General features: G+C 35.9%; 1 protein-coding gene across 3 annotated transcripts in view; it reads left to right on the top strand.

Moving 5' to 3' along the window:
• Positions 1-12,329, top strand: part of STIM2 (stromal interaction molecule 2) — a 135,801-nt gene that overhangs the window by 55,894 nt on the left and 67,578 nt on the right. For all 3 annotated transcript variants that reach the window (XM_087827903.1, XM_087827909.1, XM_087827911.1), the window contains exon 2: positions 5,981-6,111. In XM_087827903.1, coding sequence (XP_087684029.1) covers positions 5,981-6,111 — 131 coding nt within the window. The remainder of the gene's footprint in view (positions 1-5,980; positions 6,112-12,329) is intronic.

The raw sequence follows: 12,329 nt of genomic DNA, 5'->3' as shown, positions 1-12,329 counted from the left end.
CTGCCATGGTTACAGCTTATGTTGTGTTACTCTATCTGTATGGTTGGAATAGTCGTTTTTGGGGAACAAACATGTAATAGAAGGCTGTAGTTTCTTCTCTAGATTAAAATGAAATTGACCATATGGGAAAATATTTTTTGAACTGAAAGTACTACACAAAATAGATGTTGGAATTTCTCTTTGTTACTTATGTTATAGTCCTACTTAAAAATCATTAGTGGCTTCTTTTAGACTCCTTCTGAGGTTTATTGTGCTTCCCTGACCGATAGCCCCAGGACATCTTTCCAGATTCACATCCTACTACTCTGCCACCTGTTACCTACTAAGGTTTTCTTCCTCCCTTGAGGAGTGCTAGTGGTATAGCAGAGGACAGTTCTTTGTTGAGTCGGACTGGCCTTATAGTCACTTAACATCTTTGGCCTCCCCACCCCTCCCCTAAATGCCAGAAGCACCAGCGGGAGGAGAGGTGAGCAGGAGGTAGAAGGGAGAAGCACTGAGTAGCCCTCTCAATTGAGAACCAGTAGACTAGCCAGACTATTCTTTGTGGATCCCAGAGCTCATCTTATTTTTAGTTTGTTCTGTTTTCTCTTTTTCTAACCTCACTAATTAAAATCAAATTTCTCTTCCCTAATGCCACCCAAAATGCAATCACTTGCATATAAAAACCAGGCATGATTACTTATTAGATCTGGTAATGTACAGTAATAATATACATATACTACGTAATAGTAGTAATAATATATAGTAATCAATAAAACAGGTTTGGTCCTTGCCCTCATGAAGTTTTGTCTTTACTGCTAGAGCATAAGAGACTTGAGGAAGACTGTCTTAAATATTTTAAAGTTCCCCTCAATTATTTTTGCCTAACATGTATATTTTGTTCAATAAATACTTAAACTAATATTTGACAATGAATAAGTAGACTTTATACTTTTAAGCTCTAGGAGGCCATTGAATAGTTTTAATCAGAGGAATTAGATTTCTATTAACTACTTAGATTTAACTTTGGTGTCATAAAAAAGTGAGGAGTTTTATTGTCAGTTTTACATCTTACTTTTCTAATTAGCCAAGTAATTTCACACCCAAGTGTAAATATCACGTCCTTGTTTAAGCTTTTCTTGCTGTGTGTGTAGACAGGGCCACTCCCTCAGTTTTGCCACCATTATATATTTATTACATATCTTTCAGTATACACCTATCATATTTAACTTTGTTTTTATTTTTTGTATACCTAGTTTCTAACCTAGAGTGTGGCATTTATATATTTGCTAGGTAAATAACTTGTATTTAGAAGTTAATTTATTTGGCTTCTTATATTTACATATATTTAAACCGTTCAACAAATATGTCAGTCTATGTGGGAATGATATACTTATTATAAAGGTTTGTTCAAGGCAGTGTGAATTGAAGACACGTTATTATCAAAAGGAAAAGTAATGTGGCAAGTATAGATTTGTATTCTAGATTGTGAATATCATTTCTGAAGTGTCTAGTGATCCCCTTCCCTGGGACACATTTATATGATTCTTGGTTCTCTCAGCTCCTCAGCCAGGTCCTGGTAATATCTACGATAGCAAGACTTTATTCTTCTCCGACACTGGTGACACCCATTTGTGTTTATTATACTGACACTTGATCATGAATTGGAGTTTCAAAGACTTGGAATCTCAGTACTGTCATTTTTAGGGTTGAGATCTTAAGCCTGTTATGCGTGAGTCTCATTTTCTCATCTGAATAATGGAGGTAATACGTGCCTCACACTGGGATGTAGGGATTAAATTATGTACATAAAATGGCATTGGCTTCTATAGTAGGTGCTTATTAGGTGAAATCACTTTCATTCATTTGCCTATTTCTGCATAATCAGACTGAGCATCTGCCTTTGAGTAGAGGAAAACAAGGTGGAATTTAACATTGGTGTTGATTGCTGACTTGGATTAAGTCTTATTCTGTTTAGCTGATTCCTTTTTTCTCAGTGTAAAGCGCTGGCTTTGATACAGAGAAAAGACGGGAATGCTCAGAGTATAATGTTGAAAAGATGTATCACACTATGTTGCATTTAACAGAAGGTGAGGGCACCAGGGGAGGAAATTTGTCTTAGTTGTGATATTGGGTGCCCCACACCAACCATAGGGCCTGGCACATTACAGGTACTCCATATCATGTTTAAATGAAATCTGTTTAGAGGAGAAACATGTTATGGTATAGAATACATGATGTGCACTAGTGTATTGTGGGTAGCTAAGGTAGATGTCTAGGAGATCTTGGCATAGGAGAATGATTTTGGTATTTTAGCCATTGTGTTTGTAACCATTATACCTGATTATAATTGTACCTGTGCCTATTCATTATAGGCACAGATCTTTTATAATGGTTCATGTATTTTTAAAAGAAATTTAAGTCAACACCTTGAGTTCAAATGAGCACTTGTGTTTAAGATAGAAGGGAAACAACTGAGAAAAAAATGTAAAAGACTTTAGAACAGGTATTAGAGTTCAGAATTTTCACCTATTCTAAGTTAGATTTCTAAGCCTTAAGTCATTGTATCAAAAGGAAATAAAATTTTATGTGGAGAAATGAATTACTCTGGCCATATCCTCAACTCCTGTCTTTTCTTTCCTTCTGCTGCTTTAACTTGGCAAAACACCAAACCCTAGAGCAATCTTTATCATTTACCTCCTCCATCCCTTGGAGGCATGGACAGTTGAGTGCTTCCGGGATTACTGTACACAGTCTGACAGCTATGCCTCCAAGTCTTGCCTCCAGCCTGTCTGTTTTGCACTGTCATCGCAGTGGTATTCCTAGAATGAATCTGATTGTGTTAACCCTCTCCTTCAAATCCTTTATGGGCTTCCTACAGTCTGGGGAATTAAAAATCAGAATTCCTTAGACTGGAAAATCACTTTTAGAGATGTGGCCTCTTCTTATCAATGTCCTACTTGATCTCTTGACTTTTCCACATTTTCTCTGTATTCCAGATATATTAACCAGTTGCATTTCTCTGAATGTTCATGTTGTTTTCATGCCACTGAACATATGATGTTTCTTTTTTCTAGGCATGCTTTTCTCTCCTTCCCAGTGCATCAAGTACAGGTCATTTAAAACTCCCTAAGGTTACCTATAGAAAACTTCTGACTTTCCTTTCTCAGTCTGGAATAGATAATACCCTACAACTAATGTTCTCAGTGGCGCCTAACCCAGTATGTTGTCCACATGCCTTTCTCACTAGACTGTGAACTTTTTTGAGTACCGAGTACTCTTATTATTACTTTAGTTTTTAATGCTTGTTGTTTGTTTGAACAGTATAGAAGTCTAGAACTCTAGTTAATGTATGATAGTTAATTTACCAGAGGCCCCAAATGTGCCCAACTAAGACCTGGGTATTATGAACATTTGAGAAAAAGAAGAATATGGCGCCAGCCCTATTCATAAGCTTAATTGTGTGGATAAAATGATTCATAAAGTACATAGAGATTAATAAAGTACATTAAATGAGAATTTAGGTAGAGTGGTTTGAGAATAAAGATATAATTGAAAATTTCAAACCCCGTGGCATTTTATATCTGCTCTTTACTGTTTTTCTCCTTAATACCACTACTAACATGCTCTACTACTTGTTTATCTTGTTATGTTCATCTGAGCCACTAGAATGTAAGCTTTATGAGGACTTTCTATCTGTTGTTCACTGTGGTATTTCCAGTGCTTACCTTGTCTGACCCAAGGTAGTGTGCAATGCATATTTCTTGAATGGATGGAATGGGGTTCAGAGAAGGAACTGATCACTAGGAGATGGTATTTATGAAATACTTTATGGAGAAGTTACATCGTTGAAAGATAATGTTTTACTAAATAAATAAGTTAATTTAATTAAAAATTACTAATTTTATTTTTATAAGAATTTTTTTCAAGTCATATGTTCCTCCTAATTTTCTCTTAAAGTTTTATAAGGTTTGTATAGCCCTCACTTCTTTTAGAGAGTTTGGCAGCAAGCCTATTTAACCATAGTGAGTGATGCTGACCCTTCACTTACATACTTGTTGCAATAACACTTTAACTTCATATGTTTATTAGCAAAATAAAATGTGTTTGAAAAATAGGTCTGCTGGAAGCAATAACACATTGTATAAAAATCTTCTTTACACAATATGTTGTTATGAAACCTGAGAGCTTATATTTTACTTTGCATCCACTCAAAATGGCTACAAATGAGTTCAAATTTATAGGCATATCAGGGTCCTGGTTGTTTTATGAATTAGGGATCATAATTGACCATTTGCCTATAAGTTTTTACATTTTAGCAAACCTCGATCAGAGTTTTAAATATATACACATATGCATATGTCACATAATTTATAATCCCATTTTCCATTTCCATGGAGTTTCCTTTTCTGTTTCTTCCCATTATAGGACTAACAAAATTAAAATTAGATTTGGAATTAAAACTATTAATAATGTTCACTCACTGAAAAGGGCTGTAACTGGAACATGTATGTAATACTGGTTTGCATTATTTTTTAGAAAATAAAATTATTAGTTGGTCTCTAGTACTGGCTTCTTTTCTTGCATTTTTTCCCTAAGCACAGAATTAGATATTCTTAGGCTCTTATAGCTGAAATAGATCTTATAAGTAAGCATCTAGTCTACTCACTTTATTTTATTTTTTTTAAAACTTTTAACCATTTATTTTCCATAGGTGCTACTTGAATGAAATTTATTCTACTTTTTATTTCAAAATTACAAACACATTATTCTTATATCAGTGCAATATTTTATATAAGTCTTAAAAGCAGTTAGTACTGCATTGCACAAAACATCAGTCTTCATCTTGAGGGGTGATAGTTTTAATGCATTGTTTTCCTACAAGCCACCATCCAGCTACAGTGTCTCAGCTTAACTTCTATGTGAAATGTACACAAAGTGATTTTGTGTATTGTTTTTATTTCTTCTTAAACAGTTTCTTTTATTTGCCTGTACTCGCTTTATTTTAGAAGCTAAATCCTCTATTATGCTAATAATCATTTTAAATTTTAATGTCATACTATTTCTAGAAATTTATATGGTTCTGATGACATTTTAAAAGGATATTATTTTAGTGAACTGGTGGAAGTAAGTTGCTGAAGTTTGTCAGTCCACCAGTCAGCCAGATTGGTTGTGAAGTTTTGACAGTGCTTTTCCATTTTGGTTTACTAGTTGAGTCCACAGGAGCTGATTTTTATCAATCTGATTTTAAGCCATGAAAAACCCTATATTCTCTCAAAATTGTTAGTTTTTGACAACCTGAATGTGAGGATTCACACATTTTCCATTGGAAGAGGTTTAACCAGTAGATGTATATTAAAGAAAACAATGAGGAACAAGATTTTTAAAAATTCAGTTATTTTTTTATTTTTTATTTTTTGGCTTTTTCTTGTTGATCTAAGAAGTTACGTATTTTAAAATGTCATATGGGTTAACACTGGAATTCTCTTAAGTAGGAAAATGAAAAGTTTTTAAGGATCATGCAAATATTCCACATTTCCTTTTCTTGTGTTCTTTGTGATCTTTCCCTAGTACTTATGTTTTAATTAAGCTGGATTATACAGAAAATAGCACTTTGTATGGTGTGATTCTGTGCTGTTTTTTTTTTTTGAAAGGAGGAATTCATCTGTTGTTTTTTGTGTGTGTAGAATAATTGGTAAATACAATGGGTTTCATACGAAGAAAATGATTAAAGATGTGGAAGACTGTAGACAGCCCGAAGTCACTCCTGGTATAACTTCTGTTCGTTGTTGCCTACATCAGTTAGGTTGAATTATTTATTTTTAGTCAAGTTTATATATTACACTTTTGATTTGAAGAATACTCTGCTAGACTTTTAAAAGCCTTTTAGTTTGACTTAGTCTGAAATTTAATTTGTTGGGTTTTAAAAAAATTATACCCTCTAACTATAGCCTGCGTATTGGTATGGCAAGTTAGTAATTGTTCTTTGTTCTATTTTCAGATCCCTGCCTATCACTGAGTCCACCGTGCTTCACAGAAGAAGATAGATTTAGCCTGGAAGCTCTTCAAACCATACATAAACAAATGGATGATGACAAAGACGGTGGAATTGAGGTAGATGAAAGTGATGAGGTAGGTGGAAAACCTTTTTCCCTGCTCTTCTCATAACACAGTGAAGTTTTAGTCTTAAATTCTTTCATTATTCCTCATATGACTCAACTCCTTCAACATCTTTTGTTTTTCTCTTTACATTTTAATTTTACCCTATGTATTTACATGTTTTTTCTTTTTCCTTTTTTTAATGTGTATATGGAGTCCTCCCAGTTTTATAAGAACCTTTAGTCTCATGTTCCTGAATTTCTCAAACTTTTATCTTATTGTCTCTATCGGTTATCTGTTGCTGCTTTACAGACCACCAAAAATTTAATGGCTTAAAACGACAACAGTTTATTATTTCTTCTGATTTTCTGGGTTGACTGGGCTTAGCTGGGCACTGTTCCCCTGGGTGTGGGCTGAGGTCCCTATGGCAGTTCCACACAGTTGGGAGTCTGCTGGGGCTGGAAGACTTAAGATGACCTCTTATACTTCAGAGTCTCTCTCCATGTGACCTGTTATCATTCAGGACGCTAGCTCAAGCTTGCTTAGAGTATGGTAGCTGGCTCCCAGGTGGCAGTGCTGCAAAAAAACAAGTTCCCATGTAGAAGTGCTTATCACGCCTCTGCTTGCTAGTAGTGCCTGTTAATACCAAATTGGCTAAAGCAAATTTTGGCTAAGTTCAGAGTTCATGTGGGAGAGGATTATACAAGGGCCTGAATACCAGGAGATGTGATTTATTGGGGGTCATCTATATAATAATCTCTACTCACTGTACAAATAAATAATGCTTTATTTCTTAAGCATTCTCATCTACCCCCGTCATCTGGTGTCCCTCTTAGTTTCTCCATAAAAGTTGTTTTCTTTTTTCCACTGTGGTCTCATTTTAACCAAATCCCTTGGTTATTTTTCAGTCCTCTTTAACCTTTGTTATATTTGTCACTGTTGAAATGCTTTTCTTTTGATTTATATGATACTAAATCACATTATTTTCTATACTATTATCTAATGTTATATAACAGTGATATCCTCTAACCATATTGTTATTTAATCACATTGCTAGTTAACAGTAACATTCTCTAACTATCAGTTCTTGACCTGGTGTATAAAACATTGACCTTGAGAATGCTTATTCATTTTTAGGTTACTCCCAATTCCTCCATCTCTAAGCCAGTTCAGATTCTTGTACATATATTACTTTCTGCCTGAACATCTTTCGAGGGCTCTTACTTTTGCTTTCAGCTTAGTTTGTCTAAAACAAAATCCAATCGCTCTTTGAAATCCCTCACTGTTGAATGACACGGCTGGACCTACTTCTCAGTTCTTATTCTTCTAAATCAGGAATTGGCGGAATTTTTCTCTAAAGGACCAAGTTACAGATTGAAATGTGTACTCTCCAAAAACATATTTTGAAGTCCTAACCCCCATTATCTCAGAATGTGACCTTAATTTGGAAATAGGGCCATTTTGGACATACTGGAGTAGCGTGGGCCCTTAATCTAGTGATTGATGTCCTTATAAGAGAGGAGAACATCATGTGGAGACTAGACCAGGGAGAAGATGACCATATGACGGTGGAGGCAGAGATTAGAGTTATGCAACTACAAGTCAAGGAATGACAAGGATTGCTAGTGACACCACAAGCTAAGAGAAAGGCATGGAACAGATTCTTTCCCTAGGGCCTTCAAGAGAGCATGGTCTCACTGACACTTTAATTTCAGACTTACAGCCTCTAGAACTGTGAGAAATTAATTTCTGTTGTTTTAAGCCATTTAGTTATGGTACTTTGACACAGTAGCCCTAGGAAACTAATATAGACCAGATACTAAATATTTTATATTTTTGTGGGTTATATCATCTCTGTTGTAACTACTTAACTCTCCCATTGTAGTACCAAGCAGCCATAGACAGTACGTGATCTAAAGGGCATGTCTGTGTTCCAATAAAACTTTATTTGTAAAAATAAACAGCAAGCTGTAGTTTGCCAACCCCTGCTATAAACAAAATCTTGTGTTCTTAAAATTTATTTTCTTTCTTTCTCACTTATCTGTTCTAGTTATTTGCTTGTTCTATTTTAATCTAGGTCAGCAATTTTCAACTGGTGTGCCATGACACACTGGTGTGCAGCAAGAATTTTTAAAACATGCTATACCTGACCAGTATTTAGTCAGGGACACTTACCTCTTTTCCCTTGGGTTTTCAGATAAAAAATGGATAATTGCTAACACAACAGTAGCAGTCCAGTGTGAATGAATCAAAATCATATCTTTTTTTTTCTTCAAATCGGCAAAATATATGTTATATTTTTTGGTGTGCCACAGAATGTTAGTAATTAGTTTATATATGCCATGAGATAAAAAAGGTTGAAAATTGCTCATCTTAGTATTTATTATCTGGTGCCTAGATTATAACCTCTAAGTTTTTCCTCTCTAATCCATCATGAACATCACTTTGAGAGTGTGTTTCTCTAGCTAGGAAACTTAACAGTGATTTCTTAGTGTTTATTAGATCAGATATTAGCTATTCAGTCTTATACTTAATGTCTCTATATTAGTTATCTGTTGCTGTGTAACAAATTTCTCCCAAATGTAGTGGTTTACAACATTATACATTTATCACCTCATGGCTTCTGTGGGTCAGAAACACAGATACAGCTTACCTGGTTCATCTGGCTCTGAGTCTCCCATAAGGCTGCAATTAAGGTGTCAGCTGGTATTGCAGTTACTATGGAAAACAGTATAGAGGTTCCTCACAAAATTAAAACTGTAACTACCATATTACCCAGCAATCCCATTTCTGGGATTTATCTGAAGAAAACCAGAACACTAATTTGAAAAGATACATGCATCTGTATGTTTACTATAGCATTATTTACAATAGCCAAGATATGAAAGCAAGCTAAGTACCCATTGATAGACAATTGGATAAAAATGTGGTACATATGTACAATGGAATATTGCTTGCCATAAAGAAAATAAATCTTACTATTTTTGACAACATGTATGGATCTGGAGAGTATTATGCTAAGTGAAATAAGTCATACAGAGAAAGGCATTAAATACCATATGATTTCACATACATGTGGATTCTTAAAAACAAAATAAATGAACAAAATAGAAATAAACTCATAGATACAGAGAACAAACTGATGATTGCTAGATGGGAGGGGGGTTGTAAGGGTGGATGAAACAGGTGAAGGGGTTAGGAAGGATAAATTGGCAGTTACAAAATAGTCACAGGAAGGTAAAGTACACCATGGGGAACATAGCCAATAATATTGTAATAACTGTGTATATGGTGCCAGATGGGGACTAGACTTTTGAGGGGGGATCGCTTCATAGGTTATATAAATTTGTAACCACTATGCTGTACACCTTAAACTAATAAAATATTGAATGCCAACTCTAATTGAAAAATAAAAATTTTAAAAAATTAAAAATTGTATCTCATTCCTGCTCCATTAATTTTGAATTTACCTTACCAAGAGTTTCATATTAAATACTGTTACAGCCTGGAAGGGGGCAGAAGAGTAGGAGTGTGAATCAGGACCTGCATCTGCACTCCGTCAGCTCTCGCCTGGCTGTACTGCCAGTCCCGCGCCTCTCCTCCCCCTCCTTTTCTGAGCCTTTTCGGGATCACAGGATGGCACTGCATTTATGTAATTTTTTTTTTTTTTTTTGAGAGTTTAGCACATTTCAAATATTGTCTCATCTTCTAAAAGATCTCTGAGTTGGGGTGGGTACAGAACCCATTTATTGCCGTTTCACAAATGAATTAAAATTGTACCTTTACTGTAACATTAAATCTTTGCCTTGTGTTGTTGTCACTGTAGATAGAGTGATCACCTAATTCATCATCCAAATTGGAACACTATTGAGCACAAAAGAGGGGGCTACAGTCACACCAGGCCGACAGGCACATGTGAGGACGGTCCCGGGCAGATGGGACTTTGTACTTACCTTTATCTGGGTCCTGCTCCCTCACTCAGTTGTTATTAAATTGGTCAAAGCGTTGTGCTAAGGTTTGTGCTATTAGTAAAACTTAGACCTACTTCAGTTTAGTTTGTTACCTTGTCTTTAAAATTTTAATCCTCACCCAAGGGTGTTTTTTCCATTGCTCTGCAGAGGGAATGAAGGGGATGGGGGGAGGGGGGAGAGGGAGAAACATCGATGTGAGAGAGACACATTGATGTGAGAGAGACACATCGATGTGAGAGAGACATGTTGATTGGTGGCCCCCCAGACTTTCATGTCTGAAGACTTACTTAATAGTCTGAATTTTCCTGTGGACCTATTCAGTGGTTGGCCTGCCAGAATTTCCCCCGGACTTAGTGCTGTAGTCACTAACCACACGGTCTTCAGAAGACTGTTTTGCTTTAGGAAAGCTGTTTTTGTGGTCTTAAGCCAAGGTCAGGCACTGTGCTGTATCAGGGAGGTGTAAAGTAAATGGTTTTATTTTTTCATAGGGTTTTTTTTTTTTAATCCTCATTAGAGGATATGTTTATTGGTTTTAGAGAGAGGAAGGGGGGGCAGGAGGAGAAACATCAGTCGGCTGTCTGCTATATATGCCCCTACCCAGGGACCTAACCTGCCACCTAGGTGTGTGCCCTGACTGGGAATTGAACCCACAACCTCTTTGGTATAGGGGATGATGCTCCAACTAACCAAGCCACCTCGCCAAGGCAAGGTAAATTGTTTTTAGCCTTAGGTAACTTCACTGTATGTCGATTATAACATCATGGTTTATAAAGCATATATGCTGTCTCACATTATCTTTGACTATGTTTTTTGTGGGTTTTTGTTGTTGTTTTTTGAGATAGGCAGGACAGGTGGAAACCCTATTCTATAGGTAAGGAGACTGAGGTTTAGAGAGATTATGTTCTTAGGTCACATAGTGTGTGTAAGGAGAACTGAGCTAGAGCCCAACTTTCCCAGCTCCGGTTTACTCTACAGAACATGTTTAGACACAGCTCCTAGGTGTTTTTTTGGTGTTTTTTCCCCCCTTAACTTGTTTTCAGTTTTGAGCCCTGGACACTAATAGAATCTCCCTGAATACATTCTTGAAACAGTGTTTCTAATAATGACCTCAATTTTACTTGGAAACCTTTGGCAGCTCTTTCACTAGGACCTCATACCTATTTGTTCCCTTTATTTGGTTTGAATCAGACTGACTTATATCTTGAGTGTTATTATTTTTTTAAGGGAAAGCAAAGTTTATTGAGGGAGAGGAGAGACAAAAGCTCCCACCAAGGAGAGGGGTCCCAAACAGGTAGCCCTTGAATGTTATCTTAAACTTGGATGGAGACTTTACCTTACCTCACCCTAAAGATGACTGTTTTCCCTTGTGCTTTATTTAGGCTTTTTATCCTGCCCTTTTGAGTCAAGGCTGGCTTGATATTGCTCATGACCTAGTATTGGTACAGCCAAAGGTTGATTATTCCCCCCAACCACCCTCCAGCCTTTTTACAGTGTTATTAAGTCTGGAGGGCTGGAATTATAGGGCTCAATTGATAAAGAGCACTTTTTTTAAACTGAAGGAATATTTTATCTTGATCCTGAAAATGTTTAAAATAATTATAAAAATATTTAGAGCCTTTTATTTTAATCACTCATCCTTGCCAGCTCACCTTTAAAAATTTTTTATTTTATTCTTTTATATTTTTTAAAATTAAATTTATTGTGGTCACATTGGTTAATAGGATTATATAGGTTTCAAGTGAACATTTCTTCCTTTTTGTTTCATATGTTTTATTATTGATTTTAGAGAGAGAGGGAGAGGGAGAGAGAAACATCGATATGGGAGAGAAACATTGATCTGTTGCCTCCTCCATGCACCCTGACTGGGGATCAAACCTGCAATCTGGGTATGTGTCCTGACCGGGAATAGAACTGGTGTCCTTTCAGTGCATGGGGCGATGCTCAAGCCACTGAGCCACGCCAGCCAGTGCTCCAGTGTACATTCCTATGATACACGGTCTCTATTGCGTTGTGTGCCCAGCCAACTGACTTTTTTTTAAAAAGAAAGTTATATCTCATAAGTAAATTAAAATTTCTTTCAGATCTTAACCAAGGAGATACAGTAATTTTTAAGGAATTTTAAAAACTATTTTTTTGTTTTATTCTTATTTTCTTTTTATTTTATTGTCCCTGGTACCCTTAGGGGTTTGAAAATATGCCTGCATTCTTGACTTGGGGCATTGTTGACCATTCAGTTAAAAACAAAACTACATTTAATATTTTAAGTTCCTATTTATATAT

The sequence above is a fragment of the Miniopterus natalensis genome, chromosome 1 (assembly GCF_054644295.1).
Source record: "Miniopterus natalensis isolate mMinNat1 chromosome 1, mMinNat1.hap1, whole genome shotgun sequence".
Taxonomy (NCBI): domain Eukaryota; kingdom Metazoa; phylum Chordata; class Mammalia; order Chiroptera; family Miniopteridae; genus Miniopterus; species Miniopterus natalensis.
The sequence above is the reverse complement of the archived record's forward strand: the minus strand, read 5'-3'. Positions and strand labels throughout refer to the sequence as shown.